The 27,211-nt window shown below is 40.7% G+C and overlaps 1 protein-coding gene across 1 annotated transcript in view; it reads left to right on the top strand.

The window, feature by feature from the left end:
- Nucleotides 1-2,976: 2,976 nt before the first annotated feature.
- The window catches only part of LOC142601211 (protein ELYS-like), a 40,887-nt gene continuing 16,652 nt past the window's right edge, over nucleotides 2,977-27,211 (top strand). Inside the window, 27 exon segments of the mRNA XM_075749999.1 lie at nucleotides 2,977-3,120; nucleotides 4,348-4,604; nucleotides 5,987-6,167; nucleotides 6,676-6,883; nucleotides 8,181-8,297; nucleotides 9,904-9,988; nucleotides 11,418-11,568; nucleotides 13,774-13,906; nucleotides 13,993-14,174; nucleotides 14,641-14,702; nucleotides 15,177-15,305; nucleotides 16,557-16,647; nucleotides 16,738-16,827; nucleotides 16,983-17,123; nucleotides 17,901-18,005; nucleotides 18,771-18,864; nucleotides 19,995-20,118; nucleotides 20,236-20,292; nucleotides 21,445-21,591; nucleotides 22,362-22,549; nucleotides 22,728-22,872; nucleotides 22,967-23,098; nucleotides 24,059-24,206; nucleotides 24,292-24,442; nucleotides 24,961-25,056; nucleotides 25,316-25,517; nucleotides 26,641-26,863. Coding sequence (XP_075606114.1) covers nucleotides 3,000-3,120; nucleotides 4,348-4,604; nucleotides 5,987-6,167; nucleotides 6,676-6,883; nucleotides 8,181-8,297; nucleotides 9,904-9,988; nucleotides 11,418-11,568; nucleotides 13,774-13,906; nucleotides 13,993-14,174; nucleotides 14,641-14,702; nucleotides 15,177-15,305; nucleotides 16,557-16,647; nucleotides 16,738-16,827; nucleotides 16,983-17,123; nucleotides 17,901-18,005; nucleotides 18,771-18,864; nucleotides 19,995-20,118; nucleotides 20,236-20,292; nucleotides 21,445-21,591; nucleotides 22,362-22,549; nucleotides 22,728-22,872; nucleotides 22,967-23,098; nucleotides 24,059-24,206; nucleotides 24,292-24,442; nucleotides 24,961-25,056; nucleotides 25,316-25,517; nucleotides 26,641-26,863 — 3,760 coding nt within the window. The 5' untranslated portion in view covers nucleotides 2,977-2,999.

Here is a 27,211-nt window from a genome sequence, read left to right as displayed (position 1 = left end):
TCTGGATGGGTCGGTCTTGGCTGGCAGCTGTCACTTGCGTTTGGGCACACAGTGCTGTGTCCTGTTCTGCTGAGGACAGCTCCTCATCCTCTTACAGCATCAACTCGTTTTCCTGCAGTGATTTGCCTGGTGTTTGCTTTTTTTAAGACAGCAAAATGAACTTCATCAGGCTTCTATTAATTTTGTGTCTTCTACCTCGTAAGCTGTTGGATATAGTTTTAGAGAAATAATGGTGGCAAGCCTTTGCTTGTGTAGTATTCTTTTACTTGTGTGGTGGAGAGAATACTTAAACTGGTAGGAAAGAGTCACCAAAAACCTGGGCCAGTTGCATGTGTTGCAAATGTTTTTGCAGTTCAGCTTGTCAGGCTGCTGTTTGTAAAAGTATGTTTCAGAGTTAGATATTCAAAAGCCACCTGGACGTGTTCCTGGGCAGCCTGTTCTAGGTGACCCTGCTTGAGCAGGGGGGGTTGGACCAGATGACCTCCGGTGATTCTCTTCATTGTGATTCTGTGGTTCTGGAATTAGTGCTGGGAGGGTCAAGCGGTGTGCTGGGACACAGCTGTGGTGTGCTGGAAGTGTCTGGTTACCTACTGTCTCCCTCCTCTAGGAAGACTGCGTGTGTGTGTGCTGCACAGAGACACTTAGCACCTACGACTGTCTGTCTTTCCAGGTACGCCAAGCAAGGTAAAAAAGAGCATAATTTCAGAACTGACTTTAGGAACTGCTGCTAGCTTAGCCACGTTAGGCAGGGACTGTAACTCTTGAATGAAAGTATAGTTGTGTTAGAGAATAGACCACAGGAGGTAGCTGGGTAAACTGACTTTAGTGTCAAAATCTGATGCATTTCGGCTTTGTTTGTTTTTTCATTTAAAGGGAAATCAAAGCTACGATCAGCATCAGAGGCAGGATCTTAGCTGTTGGGGGTTGTTGGGATGGAGAGCTGAAATCCATTCTTTCTTTTCCTCACCTTCTGCTGTAGATTTGTGCTTCTCGGAGAGCTTGTGAAGCATCTGCACAAACTCTGCAAGACAATCTGTAGGCTGCACTTGAGTGAAATAGGCCTGATTGATTGTAGAATTCTGATACAGACCATCTCTGTTATGCTAGTGGCTTTTAAGACTAAAACTTAGGTTTTGGATTAAATGCAGGGTTTTTGCCTAAAACATCAGAGGAGGTTTTCTGCCTGAGTGGGAAAGAAATGACACAGTGGTACTCATTAAATCACCTGCTAACTCATCCAATAAATCCTCTTTTTGCAGGAGTCAAATCTGGCAAGGTGGAAATTAACTGAACCTGACTACTAAGGTGCAGAAAGTGTCTTTTCCATCTACTGCTCCTCCAGTGCTTGTGAGTTGCTTCCTGTTTTTCTGGGGAAAATGTCATTAAACCAGTCATTAGTAATAATTCCAAAAATTCTGTAATTGTCATCTTTAGCTGTTATTCAGGAAAGCGGATGCTGTTTTTTCTCAAAAGAACTTTGTTTTCCTTCCATTTCTTCTTGTTTGGCTTCTTCCCACTCTTTGTCCTGTTTCCTTAGAAATGTGATCTGAGTAGTGCCACACAAAGTTGTCCATTCCCTGATCACCACGTAACGCTTTCCTGACATCCCTTTAGCTTCCACATCTGGCTGAATGGAAGGATGATGCCTGCTAGCTGCAGCCTTTCTCAGTGAGACAGTGAGTCTCTAGGTGGAAGAGGGAGCAAAAAAGTTGGCTGACTGCATCTTGGGTGGTGTCCGGTCTAAAAGCAAAGGGGGTTTTAGCGCTCCTTGCAAACTGTGTAGTTTCGCACATGTACAAGCTAGCGTAATGGCTTAATGCCCCAAAATGGAGACGAGCAAATTCCCTCTCCTCCTTCCCAAGGCGTTGTCTTGCCTCCTTCCTTGTGCCAACTTTAATGCTTGCTAGTTCTCTCTGCAAGCCAGTTGAACTCTCTAACCTGTTGGAAGACTGTCTGCTCTTCTGGGTTAGTTTCCTGCCTGCTTAGGGAGTTAATTTGGCTCGTAAAGCACTCTAAAAAGCATTCAGGCCAGTGCAAGGTAAGCCAGAGGAATACCGTAGTAGAACAAGGGAGCAGATGGAGAGATGGGAGGCGGCAGCAAGGCCTCTCGTTTGGTGGCAGTGAAGTCAACATGTTTTATGAAACCATATCTTCAGCTGTGACTGACCGTATTTTCAGCTTTTTCTTCAGTAAGCCTATAACATTGTTGGCCTTTGAAACTGATTTTCATGTACTACCATCAGTCAAAACTGACATCCTGGAACTCTGACTTGGCTGTATGTGATTCTGCTTGAACATGTAATTTCTCGATTTTTTTTTTTTTTTTTTAAAACTTTATTTTTTTCCCCTGGAGCTTTTTCATCCAGAAGTCTGTCATCAGTCTATGACTTGTGGCACGTTCCTTTCTTTGGAAATAGTTCATGATGTTTGGAAGTCGTAAGTACCCAGGGTGAAGAAGAATGGTAATGTTGGCAACTTGTACGCAGACCCCTTTGGCATGGGACACAGCTGGGAGCTTGGATTCTGGTCTAGTCCTGAACGTGGAGTAAGCCTGTGGCATTTTACACTAATCTGGTTTCTAAGAGACAGAAATAGGAACGTGATTGTAGTTGTTGTTTTCAAAGAGAGCAGAAATGCCGTTAGTGTTGGATCTCTCTCCCAAAGGAGAGGCTGCGTGCCTTTAACCTATCTCTAACTAACTGTTTTCCCAGTGTTTGATTTCTCAGTAATCCTTGGTTCAACTTAGCAGAGTGATGCAAGTAAAGCATCCCAATAACCAGGTCACTATATATATGGTTTGTAATTTATTATGGATTATTAAATAGGTTATTAGTGCACGCTGGAAGAAACAACGATAAAACTTTATTTGCAGGAGAATGTGTATGGTAGAGTTAATGCAGTAGGCTTTGTGTGCACATGCTGATGCAACTTCTGTCAACCGCAAAAATATTTATGGCTGACACAAGTCTATTTTTGCATTTCTTTCTTTATAGTGAAGAATGCAAGACCTAACTGCTCAGGTAAAGAGTGGTCTACTGCGGTTTCCAGAGGCGACACTTCAGGCAGTTGAGGAAGATGAGATAAACCTAGATTCTGTGCTGTGCGGGAAGTTTTATAGAGGTGAGCATTTTCCTTTAAATATGTTCTTTATACCAAGTTATTCTTGCCTGGAGGTTGCCTGAAGCATAGGGTCATAGTATGAACTGTGTCAGGTTGGTGCTGTTAAGATGCATCAGATTGCGAGAGAACAAAATGGATGTTTTAAGGGTTAAAAATGCCAATATTAAAACATTAGTATAGTTAGATGTTGAAATTACTGCAACCTGCACCAATCTGGTGCTCTTAGAATAATTTACTTAAACATACTGAGTCAGTGAGCCCTCCTCACTTTTTAATTCAACAAAAGGCAGTTTTTGAAAAAGTAATAGTGCTGTTTGGGGCCGTATTTATTTGCACCAGCTCAAGCCCTATGACTGTCATAACAGGGCATGCAGAAGTAGTTCTTCTACAGTGTTACAGAGGCAAACACCCCTGGTTTTTGTTTTCTAAGCCTGAATAAAAAGAGAAGGAAGAGGGCAATGCTGTTAAGTGCTGCAGCCATGTTTCCAAGGTATTTAATAGGATGCAGATGAGTGCCCGGAGAGAGCTGCTGAAAGTGGCTAAGCAGATTAGGTAGTTGGCTTTCTAGGTGATCTGAAAGTAGAGCTGAGGGCCGCTCTGGATGACTAGGCTTCTGTTATGACCAGGTAGACTCTATCTTCTGGACTGTACATGCCGTAATTGAGTTAAGGCTTCCTCTGAGCTTGAAGTAGTTCAGTGAAACAAAATGTGTTAAACTCTTTCTGTGATCAACACATGTAAAAGGTTAAATTTACTCATGCAATGCCCATTTTAAGGTAACTTCTTGCTGAAGTCCAAATCCCTCCCCAGAGTAGGCATGTGTCAAGTAAAATCGATAAACTAGAAATGAATTGATTTAGATTTCTTGTATCTGAAGTATGCTTTAGGACTTGTGTTCCTGTATGTATTTGGATGATTTCCAGCAAACCTAAGCCAAATGTGGTATAAAGACTATAGATCAGCGTATTGTAATCTTTATCGCAAACAATGAAAATTCTTCAGTGCAGGAATGACAAGTACAAATGCAAAACAATGAGATTGTCAATGTTAAGATGTATTGCTTGAGGATTTCAGCGAGTGATTTTAAATAACTGACCAGAATTAGGTAAGTTGGCCTTCCTCTGTTAGGTGCTTGTATTGAAGGGAAGGGGCAGCGACTGTGACTTTGCAGTTGTTTTCCACCTTCTATTGGATATTGGCTTTAGTTGGCTTTCTTTTCTCTTACAGGGAGAAATGGGCTAGCATGGTTGGCGTGTGGCCCTCAACTTGAGGTGGTGAACTCTGTGACAGGAGAGCGGCGCTCTGCGTACCGTTTCCGTGGGGTAAAAAAAGAACAGCCTCCCATTGTTCGTGTGGTAAAAGAGTTTTCCTGGCAGAAGAGGACTGGCCTGCTGGTTGGGTTGGAAGAAGCAGAGGGAAGTGTTCTCTGTCTGTATGACCTTGGAATATCAAGAGTGGTTAAAGCTGTTGTTCTTCCAGGAAGGGTATGTATTTTTTCATCGGAAAAACAAAGCTTTTATGTTGTTAGGTCCTGCATAATCCTGTTTCAGGAAACGGTTTGGAGCGCCTCTTTGTAGGAGGTATTTTTTCCTATATTGCATTAACAAACTGTCACTTCAGCGTATCCAGTCAAGAGAGCCTCGGTGTAACATCTTGGGCTTAACGGTGTCATAATCTTTTGAGTTTACTGATAGTAAAACAAGTTTCCTGTTGTTATGGTAGAGCCCATAGTTACCTCATTCGCCGGTTCCACAAAAAGGCATTGAAATGTACCTTTTTTTGGCCAGAGTGAGAAACAAAAAAACCCCTCCACCCCACTCCTTGAAGTGTCTGTAACATATTTTTCCAAAATGTTTAATTCCTGTCAGAAATACTGCCTTTGAAATATCCCAAACGTCCATAGTTGTGCTGTAAATGACTTAGACACATTGCCATGAATCTCAGACTAGGAAGCAGGTGACTTTAGAGCAGAACCCATTTTTATCTTGGCTTAGGATAGGAAAAAAAGAGCCTTTAGTGATTTCCCCAGCAGACTGTTGAAAGGTTGACTTTCAATCTGCAGTCCCTGAATCTCTGCTTATGGAATATTGTGTTTGTGTAGATGGCATGCACTGGTGTAATGTTACTAAGTGCTTCTATCTTCTATAACCCATAAACTCAAGTGATGTAATGTCCCCTAGTCTCATTATCTTAATGTAAACAAGAATCAGTGCAAGTTAATAGAACATCCAGATTGACTATTTTGTTGTTACCATCTTAGAATCTGCAACAAATAACTACTTGTTTCTTACTCAGCTTTCCATAATGTGATTTGGTTTGACTTGCCAGAATACAGGTGGAGTTGTGTTTGTTTGTCATGCTACAGTGTGAGTACTAGTAGTAAGCATTTGTATTGTGGTAATTGCTCAAGATGTGAGTCATAGACTGTATCACAGCGCTGACAGGCTGTGAGCAGTGGGAGAACTGGATTTAGTTTTGTCTTTCTTACTTAAGGCCCTTAAATGTGATAAAGTTTCTTGCACGTAACTGGTTTTCTGTGATTTCCTAGAATTAATTATTTCTAAGTAGGGAATGGAAATTGGTAAGCTATAATAATAGAATGCACCATTTAAGTTGAAGTTAATTCAGTTAAATAAGTGTAGGAAATCTAGTAAGTGGAAGGCACGAACAGATTCTTGGACAGGGTTTTGTCTGGGGTTTTTTTATTTTTTCTTCTTGATGTAATGGGAAGTGATGCTCTGTTTTTAAGTCTTATGATCCTGTCTTTACTTTCTTGTTTCTGATGTACTAATCCTGGCTTCACTTTTGAATGATTTCTATTTAACTTGTCAAACAGCTTCAATACTCTCTTGTTGTTTTCCTGTAGGTAACTGCTGTAGAACCCATAACTAATCACGGAGGAGCCAGTGTGAGCACTCGGCACCTGCATCAGAGTCTACGATGGCTCTTTGGAGTGGCAGCAGTGGCTACAGATGTTGGTCATCTGCTTCTGGTTGACCTTTGTTTGGATGATTTATCTTGCAGTCAGAATGAAATAGAAGCATCAGGTAAGCTTGTGGGTTTTAAACCTGAACTTAAAAATAAGCAAACTTGTGTCTTTTAAATAAGCAGTATGCATCGCGCTTTGACGACGCTAGTGTGCAGATGTTTATGACTAGTAGTTACAGGTGGCGTTTTGACATTGTACAGTCCCAAACCTCCTAATGCTATAAATGCCCCCCTCCCACCGAGATCCCTATGTGACTACGATTCTTGCCCCGGGAGGTGTGGGAATTCTACCATCTGACTCGATGGAACTGTCTGATAGGACAGAATTTGTCTCTGAAGGTTACACTTTTACCTGGTTTTGGAATGTGAGTGAGAATGCCTGTCCAGTCAGAGGGTTCTTCTGTTCTTTGCGTACATACAAATGGAAATAGCAAAGAAAGCGTTGCGTAAATAGGTATTTTGCCTGGGATGGTGGAGTTAGATTATACATGTTGTCACGTCAGTGTTTAAAATGCAACCTAAATGGACTAACACATTCATTTATTGCCTGGTTTTGTGTGTGTGTAGATCTAGAAGTTGTCACTAGAATTCCTGCTGAAGTTCCGCAAAGAAGAGAAACTGTGACCAGAGAAGGGAGACATCTGTGTTTTCAATTACAAACCCCTTCAGGAACAGCCGTATCAACCTTGTGCTACATAAGCAGAAGCAATCAGCTCGTTGTGGGTTTTTCAGATGGCTACCTGTCACTATGGAATATGAAAACTTTGAAGAGGGAGTAAGTAGGCCTTTATACTTGGCCATGTCTGGAGGTGCAGGGGTCTCAATCTTTTGCTTAAGGAAGCATGTTAATTTAAAGAGAACTTTTGAATATAATCTTGGAATGTTCAGAAATCCTCTTCTGAAAGAACTCTTCAGTCATAGATGGATTAAGTGGACTGCCTTCTCCCCAATGGACAAAGGATTGTTTTCCTTATTGTGCCTGTGGATTGAGGATTTGTGGAAGGCATGCTTCTTTGGGTTATGTCAAGCAGTTAGGATGTAATGGAGCTGATTTCTATAAGACAGTTTGTTCTATCAGTAGTAGTCAGTGAAGCCAGGAAATGCGTGTATCTTGATGAAACAACAGGTTTTAGAAATTGTTTTTCAGAACCAGCTACTGCAATTTGGGCATACATTGAAAGGCTGAAGTATCTTAATAACGTGATTTTGGTGACAGTATTCTTTAAAGTGTCCAAGATGAAACTAGTGAGACATGAAAAATAATAACTGATCTGTGCCTGAAACTATATTCTTTCCCATGTTTCAGCCTTGACTGAAATAGGAGATTGACCATTCCAAGGCAACGATGCATGTGAATGAAAGTTGCCTTGGAACACCTGGGGATGAGAATAAGGGACATGTAAATTTATAAGCAATAGAAAAATTAAGACATTATTTTAAATCTGCCAAAGACCAACCTCACTTGAAATATTTGACCCAATTCAGATAGGGGTTCACTTAAGCAAATCTGCAGTGATTCACCAGAAACTATTGGATGCATAAATAGACAGTGGAGGAATCTCTAAGTGCCAAGAATAGGTTGTGAAGGTACAAATAAGGTTCAGAAGTCTGGAAGAAAAATGCTTGACATCATAGTCCGAGTAAAGAAACTTGTAAAGTATACTACTTCTGTTCGGCACTGTTCAAAATTTGTTCAGAGGAACATTTGCTGCATTTGAAGCATAAGTAGGCTACAACAGTAGGAACAGTCTTTTGCCTGGCAGCTGAAGTAATCATTAATGTTCCTCCTACTCAGACAGAGGAGGACATAAACCCAGGTTATTGCATTTGATGGACAGTAATTTCCTCACGTCTTGACTGTTACTTAAAAAGTAGTCACTTCCTTAACTCACTTGAGACAGAAGTATGACCACCTGTACTCTAAGGATAAGCATGTAAGGTGCTCTTTTCTCAGAAGATGCTTCTATCCTTCTACAAACAGTTAAGGCCAGTAGGCTCACCTTTTTTTATTTTTTCTTTGGGTTTTTTTTTGGTGTTCTTTGTTTGTTTGTTTGTTTGTTTTAAACCTGTAGGCACCATGCTCAGCTTGGAGGAGGTCAGATTCCCGTCTATGCTGTTACTTTTCAAGAGCCTGAGCATGATCCTCGCAATCGTTGCTACTTGTGGGCTGTTCAGTCTACACAAGATGGGTGAGTAAAAAAGTGAATTTTATTTTTTTTCTGATATGTGTTCACCTACAGTGGATACATGTATATTTGTTTTGTTTATTTAGCTGTGCAGGAGATTCTGTCAGGTACAGAAGGCGTTAAGCTTACAATGCAATTTTTACAGGATTGAACAGGTGTGAAGAAGGACCTACTAGTTCCTGCCTTCTGAAAGAAGGCAAAGCAGCAGTGGCTAGTTTTTTGTGCTTGCATTCTTCAATGATTTCCTTTGTTTCTTGATGATTGCTTCACGATGTGTTTGATGATTGCTTCACAATTTATCTGTGGCCAAGAAGGTCAACAGCATCCTGGCTTGTATCAAAAACAGTGTGGCCAGCAGGAGTAGGGAAGTGATCGTCCCCCTGTACTCGGCTTTGGTGAGGCCGCACCTTGAGTACTGTGTTCAGTTTTGGGCCTCTCACTACAGGAAGGACATTGAGGTGCTGGAGCGTGTCCAGAGAAGGGCAACAAAGCTGGTGAAGGGTCTGGAGCACAAGTCTTATGAGGAGCGGCTGAGGGAACTGGGGTTGTTTAGTCTGGAGAAGAGGAGGCTGAGGGGAGACTTTATCACTCTCTACAACTACCTGAGAGGAGGTTGTGGTGAGGTGGGTGTTGATCTCTTCTCCCAAGCAACAAGTGAGGACAAGAGGAAACGGCCTCAAATTGCTGCAGGGGAGGTTTAGATTGGATATTAGGAAAAATTTCTTCTCTGAAAGGGTGGTCAGACATTGGAACAGGCTCCCCAGAAAGGTGGTGGAGTCACCATCCCTGGAGGTGTTCAAAAAGCATGTAGACATGGCACTTCAAGACATGGTCTAGTAGACATGGTGGTGTTGGGTTGACAGTTGGACTTGATGATCCTAGAGGTCTTTTCCAACCTTAAAGATTCTATGATACTATGATATTTGCACCATTTTTAATACCATTAAACGTAGCTGATTCTGCGGATCTGGAGGAGTAAACACGCTGATCTAACGGCCTGCTGCCCCTAAAGGAGGGAGGTGCCAGCATTGCCCGTTACTTGGTGCCAACTGGAGCAGTCTCTGGAGCCTTTGTGAGCCAGCTGAGGTCCCCTGGGAGAGAACGGTCACTGTTCAGCAGACGAGCCAATGGTTTCCTGCTGGGCCGATGAACCAAATCAGAATGTGGAAGGGTGCAGTGTTTGCAAGAGAGAGACCGGAACTTTGGTGGTAAGAGAAGGGGAGAAAGAGATCTATCTCTCCTTCAGCATCAGCGAGCTACTTAATCAGCTCAGCTGTTCGTAGAGTTGCAATCTTTTTAAGTTTGACTTTAAAGCGGTTTTGATTGAGAACTCTTCACTGTGAAGAACTATTTCCAACATTTTTTAGTCCATACACCGTATTAAAGCTTTCAAATTGGTTAGCATTTGCCCCTGAAGCTGTTAGTGTCAACGTTTCCTCCTTTGTGTTTTACCGACTAAATGTGACCGATTACCGTGTTTTGGGAAATGGTGGTATTCTTTTCAGCAAGAGCATGCCATTAAGAAAACCTCAGTCTAGATCTAATAAAATGATAGTGAGTACTATAAAGCAGCTTTGTAATCAAAGTTTATAATTTATACCTTTTTCAGTGAAGGTGATGTTGTGAGTTTACATCTGTTGCAGTTAGCATTTGGTGACAGAAAACGCTTGGCATCAGGACAAGTCATGTATGAGGTAAGAGGTGTATGTATGTGAAAAGATGAAAAGAGCAATTTTCTCGAAGGGATTATCAGCTAAGTGGGCCAGGGTAATATTTACCCTCAAAATTCAGAACTGACTAAAAATAAATAAATATTTTGATGAGTCATCTTGGGCATGGCCCATCTCTTTTCAAAGAGAGGCTTTCGATTTTTCTTATCTACTCTTCATGTATCTGCTATTTCTAAAGTTACTTGATAAAACAGAATGGACTGTGCATGCTTCTGAGCAAAGTTTTCTTTTTAGTAATGAAAGACGTGTGGGGTTTTTTAATTATTACTTTTTTCTCAGAGCCTTGATAATTATTAGTAGCATTTCCTAGAAATGTTATGAGAAATTTTGGCCCTTCTCAGGTTAGGTGGATTAGATGTATCCTGTGAGATCATATGAGAATGTGTTGTTTCATGCCAGCTCATTTTAGAGGTCTGAAAATTTAGGAAACTTGGGTAGAACGTGGTAGGATCAGGTTTTGGGTTGTATTTTGTTTGCTGGTGGTTTTTTGTTGGGTTTTGTCTGTGTGTATGTTTGGTTGGGTTGTTTTGTTGTTGGTTTTGTTGTTGTTTTTTTTTTTTTTTTTTAATTCTAGAACTGCTATTTGTCCACAGTACACACAACTCATGTTCTGTGGTGGACAGTTTGAACAAATGCTGTTTTTGGAAAATGGTGGTATTAGAGGTTCAACACAATCCTGCCAGGGTTTCTGTATATCTCAAAGTAGTTTGCTTACTCTGTAGTAATTTGTGATCCTAAACGCGTTGTCCATGTGCATCCCCTGTCCTATTTTCCCCTATTGCTGTGGGCTGTGCTTGGTGAAGGAACCGAGGGATATTTCACCTGTTAGTCTCTGACAAGATTAGAGGAGGAGCTGGTAAGAGCTTCATGGTTGAAATAAGATTGTGAATCAGTAGGAAGTTCTCATAGTTACTAGAGGGATGCATGTTCACTCTAGTGGTGTGCCTAATACCCCTCAACAGAGCTTTAGCTGCTGTAATACAACGACTTTTCTAACTTCATCAGTTCTGTAATCAAGACGTGGAGCAGAGAGCTTTGCGTGCATATGTGTTGCACTATTTCAGACATCTCTCTGTAGATGTATATTTAGGCTTGTAAAGAAACCTTGATGTTGCAAGCAATTCTGCAAAATATATTTAGATCTGAATAATGTTAGGGAAATACTAAATTCTGAAAATGAGCAAAGCCTTTACAGCCAAACTTACCCATTACAATCTGACAGTTCTCTTGCACATCAGAAGCAGTTTCTGTTTGCCATCAGAAATATGCTCATGGGAAATATACAGTGTAATATGCGTATTTTTTTAGATATATACATTCTTTTATATTTAGGCATAATGTCTGTTTTTATCTCAAAATGACCTTTTCTCTCGTCTTTTATTTTTTTCCCCAGGGTTTGGAATACTGTGACGAAAGGTACAGTTTAGACCTCACGAGTGGAGTCTTTCCCATGAGAAGGCAGACCAGCAATACTAAATTACTGAGCTGTCAGACTGTAGAAAAATTTCGCAACCATGTTGACAGAGAGGAAAGCGTTAATGAAGGTTTGTTCTGACGTCCGTGTTTGGTTGTTCTCAAAGAAATGGGCTTGGAATCTTAAGCAATGAGTGCTGTTCTGTACCCACAGCCTGAAAGTCTTAAATGCCTGTATAGAGTAGCTTGTTGGGCTTATTTAAAAAAGAAAAATTGGGTGCTTAAGATACGTGGGGGGACTTTAAGGGAAAAAATAGCTTTTATTTTATGCTTGCTGACATGCTACAGCAATGAATGGTGGGGTCATCTGTATAACGCTTGTCAGTCATTTTATTCCTCCAGCTGTCGTCTTTGAATGATAAGGTCGTTCTCTCCATTGCCTAGGAGTGCTACGTGGTTGTTTTTTTTCCTGTTCGAACCTATGTCTGCCTCTGCATCCAGCTGGTGGCCGGTCACCAGTGGTGCTCCCCAGGGCGCGGTACTGGGGGCAGTTCTGTTTAATATCTTTACCAAAGGTCTGGACGAGGGGATTGAGTACAGTGTCAGTAGGTTTGCAGATGACACCAGGTGGGGCAGAAGGGTTGATCTGGTCGAGGGTCGGAAGGCTCTATGGAGGGATCTGGACAGGCTGGACTGATGGGCTGAGACCAATTGTGTGAGAGTCAGGAAGGCTCGGTGCCAGGTCCTGCACTTGGGTCACAGCAACCCCATGCAACGCTACAGGCTTGGGGAAGAGTGGCTGGAAAGCTGCTCGGTGGAAAAGGACCTGGGGGTGTTGGTCAACAGCTGGCTGAATATGAGCCGGCAGTGTGCCCAGGGGGCCAAGAAGGCCAAGAGCATCCTGGTTTGTATCAGGAGTAGCGTGGCCAGCAGGACTAGGGAAGTGATTTGGCACTGGTGAGGCTGCCCTTCAAATACTGTGTTCAGTTTTGGGCCCCTTGCTGCAAGAAGGACATTGAGGTGCTGGAGTCTGTCCAGAGAAGGGCAATGAAGCTGGCGAAGGGTCTGGACAACAGATCTCATGTGGAGGGGCTGAGGGAACTGGAGTTGTTGTTGGTCTCTTCTCCCGAGTAACAAGTGATAGGATGAGAGAAAACAGCCTCAAGTTGTGCCAGGGAAGGTTCAGATTGGATATGAACTGAAAGGGTTGTCAGTCATTGGAACAGGCTGCCCAGGGAAGTGGTTGAGTCACCATCCCTGGAGGTATTTAAAAGACGTGTAGACATGGTGCTTAGGGACATGGTTCTGTGGTGGACTTGGCAGTGTTAGGTTTGCAATTGGTCTTTTCCAACCTAAATGATTCTATGATCTGCCTGTCCATTGTTTCCTCTCTAAATCTAATAGGTTCCTACACCTACGAGTTCTTAAAGCAATAGCTTGTCTCTATACAGAGTTGAAACACTCATGGTGTCTTTCGTTATCTTGCACTAGTTACATAGACATCTCTGGGTTTACAGATTGAGTTATGCTCTGACCATATGTTTGAGCGATAAGTTTCTTAGCCTTTTGGATTGACTGCAGCATTCACCATCCCTCTCTTCTTACTGCCCTTAACTGACGTCTGATGCTACAAAGAGGACACTTGCATGATCTCTCTGGGCTATTTCTCTTACCTTTGACTTAGTCCTGAAGCGGCAGCTTCCATCTCTTTTGTGATGCCATCCTCTATCAACAGTGTGTCAAAATCCAATAAAAACCCCTTTGGATTGGGAGCACTGGAGTATAACTTTGTGAATGTTTTATGTTAAAATCTGGTTTCCAATTTCCTGCTCTCTGTGTGCGATTATTTCTTTAATGTGATCATTGCGTTCTTTCCTTCTGACTATGCTGGAAAGGAGCTATTCTTAAAACTTGTCGTTGAGTCAGATCTGGAAATTAATAATACCAGCTGAGTGATACATGTGTATACGATAAATGTTTGTGTGCTTTCTGAAAGTAGCAGTGTGTGTGTGTTCCTAGCATATTTTTGTTGCTAAACTCTTCATCTAGCTAAATGTCTTGATCAACTCTTACTGTACGGAAAGGTCGCTTAGCTAATAATTGTGTATTTGATTTGGCTTGGAACTGACACAATGTGAACAAGAAAAAGGGGCAGTCTGACTCAGGTCTATCACAGAGAGTTTGCTATTCCATATTTTTTTTAAATTGTGCTTAGTAAGTGGTGTGTTTGCTGAGTGATATAGCAGCATTGAGCCAAAATAGAAAGGTGTGTTTTAAAAATATTGGATATATCCTATTTTCTACCAATAAGAAACAATGTCATGTCTTTTTTACAGTAATATCGCCTGACACCAGTGTATCTATCTTCAGTTGGCAAGTGAATACCTACGGTCAGGGAAAACCATCTACTTATTTGTGTGTATTTGACATTAATCGCTGGTATCACGCTCAAATGCCAGATTCGCTAAGGTAGTTTTTTGTTAAGTTGTTGTCAGTATGCCTAAAACAATTCCTTTGAATGTCGGCGTTTAGCTTATGGACTGGTTTTCTTTAAGGCCGGAAGAATTTCTTCATGATTGCCCCTATTTTGCAATGTGGTCACTGGATACTGTGATAAACATGACTTCTCCAAACGTCATTTTGGATATTCTGGTACATGAGCGGAGTCTAAGTCGGGGAGCTCCTCCATCTTATCCACCACCTGAGCAGTTTTTCCATCCAAGCACCTATAACTTTGGTAAGTATTTCACCGCTTTTAATAGCGATAAGCTTAAACTGAGGACAGATGCCATTTATTGGTTCTCCTGTTCATTGTCACTCCAAAACCAAACCAAACCACCCAACCCCCCCCAAACCCAACTCTGGTTAGGTTGTACTAAGAAGGTATTGAATACTGTGAAACATAACTGAGAGTCTGCTGAGTGTTGGGTTTTGGTGCTTTTGTAATGTAGCTTGTGAAGTGGTGATGGTTGTGAAATGAAATGACTTTGAACTGAAGCTCAAAGCACAGCAACTGGATAGCACTAGAGATAAAATTTCTACAGGCAGTGATTGTTTTTTTAAAAAAAAGTGTGTAAGTGATCTGAAGAAGAAACTGGGTACTCAGTTCCCTCTTTCCGGGTACTGCTATTTAAAAAATGTAAGCTGGTCAGAACATAAGTGTGAGAGTATGGAAGGTTGTCACACGTTCGTTGTTCCTGCAGATGGTACGTGCTTGCTGAACTCCGGAGTTGTTCATATGACTTGCACCGGCTTCCAGAAGGAGGTGATCTTTTACTGTATCTTCTTTATTGAGAGTGTGGAGAGATGTAGCTTTTCTAAGTTTTCTATTGCACCGCTTTCCGCGTCAGAGACCCTTTTATGCTCACCTTGCCCATCCGCAGGCACAATTGCAATCGTGTCCTGCCAGTTTTATGCAAATGGTAATGTTTTTGTTTGACTCTCAGGACTGTAAAACTACCATTGTCTCCTCGTGAAGCACGAGGAGGGATTGAATGTCCAGAAAGGAATGCACCGTTGCTCTAGGAGCAAGAACAGAAGTGCTGTGGAAGTCGGGGAGGGAGAGCTGTTACTTCTTTATTACCCATCAGTTGAACTGCCTGCATAGTCCTGAGTTAGGGTTTTGATCCGTGATAAACTTGGAGGAGAGTTGACAGACTGGAGGAAATGAAAAATTATGTAAGTGTTTGAGAGGAAATGAAATGCTGCCTTAATCTGTAGTTCTTGATTGATGTTTCAGACCCTGAAGTTTTTAAAGAAATCCGGTCCTTCGATAAGTGAAGCCATTCACGATAGCTACAGGAGGTGTCTTGTAGCTGGCTTGCTGTCTCCACGACTAGCTGATGTCCAGCCATCTAGTTTGAGTCAGGTGAGTGCATAGCAGGGAATCCCGGGGGGAAATGCATCCATCTTGTCTGACAGGGCTGTTGAAGCTACAAGACATGATGATCTGATTGTCCTAATATTTGCAAGTTGCATTGAAAGGCAGGTGTTGACTTTAGTTAGCAGAAGTAATAGTCGTCTTAGATCCAAACTACTGAGTTTGACTGGGAACAGCCCAAATAGATCTGTCGTTAGAGACCCGTCTGTTAATTCTGTGCCACAGATGCGCCCAAGGAAGTGTGCAATCAGTGCTGGTTGTGTGCAACATGAAGCATCTTTCCCTCAGAAAAACCTGCATCCCCATCACTTTCTCAGAGCGTTAGTTTGGTGCGGTAGCTGGCAATGGGGGCATCAGACTTTGGATGTAAGCTGTTGCAAGCATCAGCTTGCTGCACTGTACGTGATCATTTGCTTCCAAGGAGTTGGGCTGTGGGAAACGCTTCCTGTTGTCAGCTCTACCTGATGATTTCATCACCGCTTCCCTTCATTGGTAGGCTTTTCTGCATCCTGTCAGAGCATAGCTTCCCCTCTGTAGCGTTGCCTTGTGCTACAGTAGCCCAATTTTCTTCTCTTAGACTGACCTGCAACACCTTAATCACCTTAATCTCATGACACCCACCGTAGTGACTTCAGCCCCCTCTGTCGTAGGTTTTCTAGAAAAAGATTACCACTACAGTACAATACAGTATTTGAATGGCCTAAATTTTAAACCTATTAGCATTTATATGTTTTACTTCTGTCATTTTAGAAAATTGTAACTTTAATGTTTACGGTGACAGAACTGCTTCATGTCTTTTTAGTTGAGAAAGATATGTGAGCTTAGCTTCACTGTTTCCATGCAAATATTGCATGGTTGTGTTTGTTCTGTCTCCTTTGTGCATTCCTGATGGCAAACTTACACACATAAAATGCCTCATGGGTATTAGTAGAGGATGTTACTGAAAAGAGTGAACTGGAAGTAAGTACCTTAAGACCATATTGCAGAGGCATGCACATAAAGTTAGCATTACCCTTTAGTAAGTTGAAATGTCAGAGGAAAAGTTAATGTGTTCCTCAGACCAACAAGCAGTCCAGCCTGTGGCCAGAATTATGAAAAAAAAAGTGGAATTAGTTGCATGTGTAGTAATTGACTTTACGATGTCTGAATGAGTATGCATTAGAAACCAACCTTTACTGTTGGTGGTTCAGATGTTGAAAGTATGTAAGATTCTCATTCTGTTTTGCCTGTGGTGTTTAGGAGGAGCAGTTGGAAGCAGTATTGTCAGCTGCTGTCCAGACAGGTTCTTTAGAACTTCTGACTGGATGGATTAAACATTGGGCATCTGAAGGTAATACTTCTTATGTTGGTTTTATGTTATATTTTTTTTTTTAGTTTGAAGGTGTTGATTCACTTCTTTTCTGTTTTCTTTTTTTTAAAGAGCAGCCATGTTCTGCTACTATTTTACGGTTTGTTCTTGAGTGGACGTGGAACAAAGTGATCTATACAAAAGATGAGTTTGACCAAATGTGTGAGTACTAGCATAGTCATTCTGCAACCATAAAGTCATTCCTTCTAATTGAGCTTATTCAGTAATCTGCCAGTATATTCACGTGGTTCTTTAAGGGCACTTTGAAACTCTGGAATTGCTCTGAGGCTAATGATTTACTGTTTGTTCTTGAACAGGTGTTCCGCTCTTTGATGGCTCTTGCAACTTCATTGACCCACAGACTTTACAGTCTCTTCAGCACTGCCAGTTGCTTTTGAGCAACCTTAGCAGAGTCTTAAACTGTTTTCTAACAGAAGCACAAGAGCTTACTGAAAAAGGTTTGTAATGGTATTGCTAAATATTTGGTATGTTTTATTAAGATTTGGAATGATGCTTGGGATGTAATTGTGGAAACATGAGCTTTTGTTAGTTTTGATGATTGGAAGATGGTCAGATTTAGCTGGGAGAAGGGGCTTAAATGGGAGAAGTTGTGACTGCCACTTGATATGCATTGAGTTCAGGGAAATAGTTTGTTGTGAGGTTCATGCAAGTGGGCAGCAGAGGAGGCGACATTCAGCAAGAAGCTACATAGGCAACGGGGTTGGAATGACAGCAACTGAATGTGGTAATGCTGAAAATGATTCTGTGTAGTTCTTAGCTAGCAATTTATAATTGCATGCGAATATTGGACTGCAAATTGCTCAAAAAGATCAAGGAAGCATAAAGGAGTAACTTGTAAAGTATGTTACTGGAGTGTCTATAGCTTTTTCTATTCCCAACTGTTCTTGGCATATTGAGGAAAACAAAAAGACTATGCCTTTGCTAGTATGCCTTTACCTGGCCTTTGCTATAGCAAAAATCTCTGCTATGTGAAAAACAAATGTCTAATGAGTGTATTTAACCTTTAGTGAATCTGGTTCTTTGTAGGGGCTGCTTTTTGTTTTGGTGGTGATTGTGTGTCTTTTCTTCAAGAAAGAGAGTGATACGCAGTGAAGAATGCATAGAGAAAAATGTCTACCCTGTGATTTGTATACTTTCTGTTTAGTATGATGAAGGGAGTTTTGTAAAAACGGAAGGAGTTGCGTAACAAAAATCCTCTTACGCCTTTTTTTCAGGCTTTGCAAACTTGACAAATAAGCGGGTGGTAACTAACCTCGTTGCTTTGTATGCCCAAGTGGTCATCTGGTTCTGTCAATCCAGTCTCCTTCCGGAGGGTTTAGGTAAGCATAATCTGTAATACATTTGCAACAAGGAGACCATCCAGTAAGAGATTCCTATGAAGGCATCCCTAGCCATGCTTTTGCAGAAGTTTTGTCAATAACAAGTGGTGTTGGTGCAGTGGCAGCATATGCTGAAGTTCTGTTGGTGAAATCTGAGATTTTACTGGGTTTTTTTTCAAATACACGGTGTGGCATAATGCACCTAGTTTCTTTCCTGGATGTTTTTCTAGAAATAGCAATATTCGTCTGACCTCAAGGAGTTGCTTACGTCCACAGCTTGAAATACTTGGGATTTTAAACAAATAGCTATTAAGCAACAAATAGTGGAATGCTGGGTTTTACAGTAGAAGCATTACCTGCGTGTTTTGAACTTTTTATGTATTGCTTGAGGAAAAAACACACTTTGGAAATACTTCTTTATTTGGATGGATTATAAATTCTATTGTGAGCTCACATGACGCGTTCAAAAAACCATTCCCTCTGAGAATTGGGTTTTTTTTTTTTGTAGTGAACTTCAGCTTACCCTTCATGTTCTGGACACTGCATTACCTGTAAACTCAAAATGGCACTTGAGACAAGAGGGAATTGGGTCTTGTGCCTTACATGTCTTTTAGCAAGGGCAGAAATGGGTTCTTTCTTGGCTTCTTTCAGAGTCGGAGGCTTCTTGGTGCTTAGCTTGTATGACCGTCTGTGTCTTTAGTCAAAAATTTTAGTTTAAAAATGTGATATTACTTCTTTAACTTGCTTTTACTTTATTGCCTGTAGATGATGATATGCATTTGTCTCGACCTTTCTACAATTATCCTCTGATTCAGAGCTACTATACCGGTCATCGACAGCAACTTGAGCGTTTATCAAGGTAAGCCTTACAGGGAAACTCTGGAAGACTTCCGCTGCAAATGTAGCTGCGGAAGTGAATGGCTGTTACATCGGGAGTTGTATTTGCTATGCTGAATGCGTTTGCCGGCAATACTCTTCACTTTAGCGATGCATGTGTTCTGTTGAACACAGAGGTTGCTTTCCTGTGTTAAAATGTTTCAGTATACCTCTGCTTAGTACCATTTGTTGGTACCATCGTTTTTTGGGAGCGTACTTCATTCAGGTTGGCTAATCTGTATAATTTGTTACTACTGAAAAAGGTCACCTAGATTAGTCTAGGATCTGTCGTCTCCAGTTGAGCAAAGCACAGTGTCCACAGAACAATTGTTTTGGACACAGAGGAAAGCGTGTTTTTTAAAAAAATCCTCTCTCGTACTGACCAGTAATAGCTGGGAATCATTGTAGTGGCCTAGATCTCCTTTGTGCATTTGTGTCATTTGTGTACGTTGAGTACAGTTGTGCCGTTTACAAAGACAGTCAGAGTTACGTGGAGTTGGCGCACCCAGCGCTCTGCTGGCTGTTGGATAGAAGTCGCTTCCTAATGGAAGCTCTCTTTCCTGGGCTGGCTCACTAGCCTATGGGTGATATGCCTTGGATTAGACGACAATAGGTTTTTCTTTGGAAATTGTACCAAAATGTCCATTGTGTTGTCTCAGCGCTGTGTATTGGAATGCTCCAGTCTGCGGCATTAGATTTGCGTTAAAGAATATTCGTGGTATTTTGATCCTGTGACATGTCCTCAGTATGAGTGTGGTTATTTTTGGCACTTAAAAAACTTTGTTTACGTTTGCTTTGTATTACAAGTAATACAAGAAAAAGGAAAACCTGAAAACTAAAATGTCATTGCAACTTTTCTCTTAATAAGAGAGCTTTTAGGATTTCTATTTTGAAGTCGTTTAATAATTGAGTGTGAACTAATCTACATCTTCCATCGGACTTAGAAATTTCTTTGATGTGCATTTCAAGTGCTAAGCGTGCCTTTGTGTGGTGCTTGCTTTGACTCATGGGAGCTTTTTTTTTCGGTTGTTTTTGACTGGAGGAAATCTGTTACACTGAGAGGCTGGAATTAGTGTTTTACGCTGTGCAAATCCTTGCTACCTTTTGTTCCAGAGGAAAATGGGATTCTGACTGCTTGCTGATTGATGGAATGGTTTCGCAGTTAGGAGACCAAGTTGAGAAGTTGTGGCGGAGAGACGAAGGAGGAACTGGGAAATATCCCCCTGCTAGTTTACATGTGAGTGTCACGTTCACTGCAAACGACAACAAAACCTCAACAAAGCTCCACCCAAAAGCCAATGATTTAGGAAAGGCAAGAGTTTTAAGAAACCTCTTAATTACTTTTTCATTTCAGGCACTGCTGGATCTCTATTTGCTAGAAAGCGTTGAAGAAAGCGACAAACATGCAATTGTATCCTTTCTAGTTATTTTTATTACACCTTCAGTATATGCACATAAATGTTCTTAAATGTTTGTCACCTACGTGTTTAAGAACATTTTTTAATTTTGTTGCTTCGATCACAGTGGAAGTGAAAACATTTGGTTTACAATTAAATTGTAGACAGAAGCATTGTTTTAGTTCTTTGCACTCTGGCTTTTTAATGATGTCTTTTTAATGCTTTGTGGCAAAGTCTTTTCTGATGTGAGGGAGCAGGTTTGCTAAGAAATGTTAAAGCTAAAAAGCTCCCTTAGTTTTTCCTCAAAATTTAAACCCGGGTTTTAATTTTTGTTAAGCGCCCGTATCTGTAGCCAGTGGGTACTTCCTAGAATGATGCGCTACAACATGCTGCTTCAGAGCAAAAGGGATTTCTAACAGTGGTTTACCAGTACCTGTTTTTTGCCGAAATCATCGATTTTCCGGCCCAACTAACAGTGCTTACTTTTGTTCTGTTACAAATGCATAATAAACAGAGAGAAGGGAAAAGTCATTGGGCAGAAACTTAATTTTTAAGCTGCTGAAGTATACAGAATTGCTTTTGTTGTTTGTTGCCTAACTCGAGAGGGGAGCCCAGAGGGCAAGGTCTTTAAAAACTGTCGTACCCCAGAGCTGTCTTATTAGAAGATGTCCCTAAGAAGGGATGTCAGAAAGAGAAAATGACACTACAGTGAGCAATCCACATTGGTTTTAAATCCAGTTGTAATCATTCAGAGCTAAGTTGTGTTGGAAGGGCACCATAATTTGCATTGTTTTGTATACTCTGGAAATGAGGGGGGAGAACCCAGTGGTAGACTTTGGATGTTCTGAATGTCCAGCTGGTAGCTCCACCGACTAAAGAGGGAGCCTGAGTTTAACACGGAAGTATTGGCATATCTAAAGTTAACCGCTCGGAATGCCTTGCAGAAACCAAAGAGTATTTCTTTCTGGTTATTTATTCAGAATGCAATTTTGTGCTTAGGACCTGACTATCATCTTCAGGTGCTAAGAGAATGGCAAGACTAATGCATCAGCAAATTCTGCTTCCTACCATTTTTATATTTGCCTTTCCTGATGTTTTTCTAAATGTAATGTGATAACTGTTTGGTCTCACAAATTTATTAGCCTTAATTAGATACTTGATATCAGACAATTTACCTCCTGCTAGATATCATGCATTCCTTTCCGAATAAAGCAGAAACCGCAATCGACTCCTTCCCAACTGCCTTTGCTATCCCTTGGGGTCTGGTGAAGCTTATTCAAGCTTTTTGGCTTCTAGATCACAATGATTATGAAGTAAGTGTGTTACAGTTTAGTTTGACATACGTTGCAGTACAAAGCTATAATCTAGAAAATGATTTCTAAAATTGGTGCTTAACTAACAACAGGTGATAAAACATTAGAAGCGTTTTTGTAGTACCGCTACGACATGTTCAGCGGTAAATGATGATTTGAAATTTTGTTTTACGTACTTTGACAGGAAATTGATTGAAACAAAGATGAAATCAACTTTAATAATGCTTGATATTTGAATTTTCACGGCCATCTCTTTAGGTTGTTTTCAGCCGAGCAGTCGGGTACTTTCTCAAAAACAGTGGTTTAGGTACTTTAAATGTTACAACTACGATGACAGCAGCAAGATTTGAGACAGAAGACTGCAAAAGTGACTTTTCAACCTAATTCCTGTTGTTGCCAATGCTGAAGGTTGTTCCTTGTATAATTTGTTTGTCTGGGAGAATAACTTACCATTTAGTAATGTATTTACAAAAAGTGGTGTTTGTATACAGAGATTTGGTTAACCTAGAAAAGTGTGAATTACTCCTTTGAAAACAGGCACTTTGTTCTGTATGCCTAACTGATTTTTTAATTCTGCAAAGACTTAAGAATTTTGGTTTACATGTCCTGTATCGACTATGTCATTAGTCATACAAGTTTCTTTTGCACGCATTCACCCCTAGTTAAGAAACTGTTGAATTTTTTTTTTTTGCATGCATGTATGTGTGTGTATCTATCTATCTATCTATCTATCTATCTATCTTAATAAGCGTGATCTCTGACTTCTACAGAACTCCCTGGCCCTGCTCTTTCACCCAGCTACGATCAAAACTGTGTCATGGCAACATACGAGAATTATTCAGTCCCTCATGTGCCAAGGGGAGCATAGGCAAGCCCTCCGGTACATCCAGATGATGAAGCCGTCAATGTCAAGCAGTACTGAAGTGCGACTTTTCCTCGCTGTGTTGTTGTCCAATAGGTAACGAAATATATCCCGCCATTTTGGCCTTCAAATATTGTAAATGTGGAGAACAAATAATACAAATCAATAGAAATACAAATTTCCTTTGAACTTTGAATACAATGATTTTGGGCCATCTTTTTGGTTATGGTACTAATAGTCCTTTACATCTCAACAAAAAAAAAATTAATTGCAGGTGCCTGGTGGAGGCTTGGGATCTGTTTCAGCAACATAAAACTACCGTAAACGTCGAAGAGCTGTTAAAACACATGCATGAAATCTGTCAGGAGATGGGACTAATGGAAGACTTACTGAAGCTACCTTTCACCACCACTGAACAAGTAGGTCTGGACAAGGGACAAAATCTTAATTGTCTCTTTGCAAAGAGAAGAGGCAGAATCATAAGAGATTTTTGACATGCGTTATTTCTCATAGGAGTGTTTGGAGAAGTTTTTACAGACCAATGCTGGTGTTCAGAGTCATGACCTTCTTCTAGTCCACCATCTGCAGCGTCCCAACTATATCCCAGCGCTACAGTTGAATCAGTCAATGAAGGTTAATCTTATGGTAAGCATAAAAGTTGTGTCAAGTGTGCAAGTTTCTGTTAGGTGTCACTAGCCATTTTTGATAGTACTCACATAAAAATCCTGCTTTGTTTTTAACCCTTCCTTTGAAATACTTGGAATAAGATGTAATGTACTATATATATGTACATATACAATAATATACAATGATATCTTGCACACAACTTCATTTTCCTAGCTGAGAGCAGTCTGGATGCCAATCCACAGGTAAAATTTGCCTGGTGGTTGGTTTGTTGGCTTTTTTTTTTTTTTTTTAATTTCCTCAAGGTATAGCATGAACTCAGCTGGTTCTGTGGAACTCAGAAGCTTCCACAGCTTCCATTGTACCATTTTTATGACAGAAATTCTTATCTGTCTTCTATTTCTTAAAATAGCCAGCTTAAATTTTGTCTTCTTGTGAAGCTTCTGTTACGGATCTGTGATACATTTGCTGTTGTCCAGAACCATAGTTTTCCAGTGAATGAAACTTATAAGGTGGTCTTGGAAGTTGTAGGTCCCGCATTTGAAAACTTCCATCCAGACAGAGGTCTGCGTAGGTAGCTTTTTCTTACTCGTTGTAACATTCACATCATTTTGGAGTTTGCAGTTGCCCTGTACATTCTGTCATCTTGGACTTTGGTGTTTCAGGAGAAACAAGGGAAAGCCTGTGATTTTGTAGGCCGTTTGAAAATTGCAGGTGATAACAAGTAGATGAGAATGGTTTTACCTTAAAGTTGCAGGTTCTGTTGTTATTCTAGTCTTCCTTCCGCTTGGCTAAAAATACCAGGTGAAATTGGTGAGTGCTGATGGGTAGAACTTGCTGCTGTTCTGTGCGGTGGATGATGCATTTTCCTGTATCTGTAGAGGGAATGTATTCGCTACTTAAAAATAGCACAGCCAGTGCTGTGCAGTGAACTCCTTGTAATCAGTTAACTTTTTTTGCTTTATGCTTTTCATTCATCAGAATGATCGTGATCCTCGCTTGAGGGAAAGAGCAGTTGCCAGAAATTCAATATTAGATCAATATGGCAAGATCCTTCCTAGAGTTCAAAGGAAGCTGGCTGCAGAGAGCGCCAAGTCTTACCATCTGCCTTCATCCATCTTAAGAGAAGGTAATTTTTAGGGGATGAATGACATGGACAGCTAACCATCACTTGGGCTACACAAGACTGATATTTGTTCCCTCTTGCTTTACAGGCTCAAGACCAAAGCCGTTATCAACAGTGACAAAGCAAGCTAATGCAGGAAATGTGCATACAAGAGCAACTTTCATCAATAATGTATTGTCCAAAATTGGAGAGGTCTGGGTAGGAGATGAGCAGAAAACCAGTTTCTCACAACATGATAGGTAAGCAACAAAGTTTGGCCTTGAGCTACATGTTTGGAGAGAGAGAGAAATCGGGTTGCATTATGTTAGTGTTTTGGAGGGAAGGTGCGCCTGAATAAAGCTTTGTTCGGCTTCTTTGCACACACAAGATGTAACAGTTAAGAACAAATTCATCGTGAGTAATATTTGGACGGAGAGCTTTTCTGCTATGATAATCCTATTTCTACAAACACATATCTTTACATTATGGTGAATGTGTTCACAGAATTTAAGATAGCTGAAACTAAAACTATGATTGCCGTCAAGCTATTGGTGTACAGATTTTGAAAGACTCGGTTGTGCGATCAAATAGCAATCTTCTACCACATCCTGCCCAGTTTCTGCCTCGTTTCTGCCTGTTTTACATAAAAATAGGCAGAATTATAAAGAGCGGGAGAGAGGCTAGTAGTTGTCAGATGTTATGGTCAAATAAACTTGAATTCTGGTATGTTTGGACTTCGGGGCAATGAAACTCAGTTCCATTTTCCTTTTAATTCTAGTCCTAGAGCTGCAGAACCACCAGTCATAAGATGTTCTCTCCCTGATGCAGAGTTGCCTGATGATTTTTCTTTTTATGTGAGAATTAACAGCACTTGTGCAACTTAAAATTGGATTACTCTTGCCTCAGAGGCAGTGATTTAGGAAGTGAAGTAGGAAATGTAAAGAAATAATTAAAAAGAGAAGAAAATGCCTGTAACTTGTTCACAGGCCTGATACATCACCCCAACATTGAGGGTTCACCCCTATCTCTTGTTCATTGAATGTTTTTATTACGTATCACCTCAGATTTCTTGAATGCAGCATGATTTTTTTTTTCATTGATGTATTTATTTTCTTATTTTAAATTGTGTGTCTTAACAGATTGCTGGATTTGGTGGTTCGTCCTGTTCCTTCATGTTCTGGAGTGCAGGGTGATGGCTGGCAGTCACCATGCAGAGCTTCCTCTTCATTCATGGCGTCCAGCCCATTGAAATCAAATACGCGTGGTTCCATCTCACAAAATAATTTTTCCAGACCATCAGAACTGAATTTACTGGAGACGCCTCTTGTGGTTAAGGTTTGTATTTTAAAAAAGCCAGTAACAACCAACCAACCCAAAAGCCTGTAAACTCTGTTTAAGATGAAACCACCAAAGTATTTAACACTGTTGGATTCAAACTGTGGAATATTTGCAGTATGTGCGTGGTTATTGTATATACAGTCCTTTTGGAAGCAGTACGTTGGGACCAGTCTTGAAGAGGGAAAGTTAAGTTCTCATTTAATTGCAGCATGCATGTTGTCCCACAGCTTCGTGAAATAAGCTTGTTTTTATTGCATGGAACACAGTAAGTCAAAAATGGACTTTTTGAAATACTTAGATATTTAAAGATGCAATTTGTAGCTTAACCATCTCAGGTTCACCACTTACAAATAAGAAGTGCTCAATAGCTCTGTATAGTTTGACTTGCATACCTACAAGCAAGACAGTATGCTTCAGTTTTTTAATCCAGTTAAGCAAATGACAGCTAAGTGATGTCAGTTAAGTGATGTCAGTCTCTGTCAAATTCAGTGATGGCTTTTTACAGTAATTTTAGTTATTGTTTTGTTAAAATGTATTTCCATTCACTGCCGTCAAGCTCTTATGTATGGAAATAACACTTGGCCTGTCTTCTTGGTGCTGATCTTTTTGCCTTTGCCTATCTGAGCTGAGGTAGGAAGACCTGAATACTTCTAGATGAAGGTGTGTAGGTGTTTTTACACAGTGTCACTCATTTTAGTCTAGTGCGTGGATTGATTAATTAGTAAAAAAATAAGCTGTTGCTTTGCTGATTGCCATTTCACATGGCAGAGTTTTCAGTCACTGTATCCGGGGTAACGTGAAGTTGTATGCTTTTTGGAAGAACAGTGTAGAAATTGCAAAAATTATTGGGATGGGAGATGACATTGCAGACAACAAGATGTCATATCCTTTGTTCGTCATGAAATTACTTTGAAAAATTTTATGTTGGCATTAAAAAAAAAAGGTTTTTATCATTAAGGTTTTCATACCTTTGGAAAAAGAGCTGTGCAGAGGCAAACTGTGGTCCTCTCTGCTGGTACAAACTCCATTCGTAATTTTAACTAATACGTTTGACAAGTGCAGTCTACTGTTTTGAAGATTCAACTGGTATTAAATTGAATGTTTTTATTTGTTTTCATAGAGAGCTAAGGTTTTGGCCACATCTGGTCCTGCTTTGCCTGGGTTTACCCCTCAGTCTATTCTCAGATCCAGCCTCCGCACCACACCCCTAGCAACTCCCTCTGCGTCTCCAGGACGATCAGTTTCTCCTCCTCTACGAGCAAAGGAACCTAGAATATCTTTCAGGGAAGAGAATTCGAATGCAAAATGGACTGTTGGGGTAAGCTGGGCTGTAGTTAGCGATTGTTACAGTTAAAGGCTTTACAGACTGTGATCTGGTTGAGATTTTTTTTAAAGTTTGCCAGAATTCCTTACATTGGGAATTGGAATTGCGAATCAGAATGGCAGACTTGAATTTGGTCAAAAAAGGCTGCGCCAGACCTTGTGTAACATCACGTGCCTGCAGGAACATGTTCCTAATAAATGCCAGTGACCTTAGTGGTTTTTACTCAGGTGTTGTTAGGAGCTGTGATTGTTCCAAACTGCTAGTTCAGCTTCCCGTTACACCTTTTCAAATGGTGGTATGTTCTCTAGTCCCAGAGTTCTTAGTTTTGCTTCTTGCCTTGCACCAGGGATAGCATTTGTAGAGTTGT

Source organism: Balearica regulorum, chromosome 3, assembly GCF_011004875.1.
Source record: "Balearica regulorum gibbericeps isolate bBalReg1 chromosome 3, bBalReg1.pri, whole genome shotgun sequence".
NCBI lineage: Eukaryota > Metazoa > Chordata > Aves > Gruiformes > Gruidae > Balearica > Balearica regulorum.
Note: the sequence above shows the minus strand (reverse complement) of the source record. Positions and strands in the feature narration are given on the sequence as shown.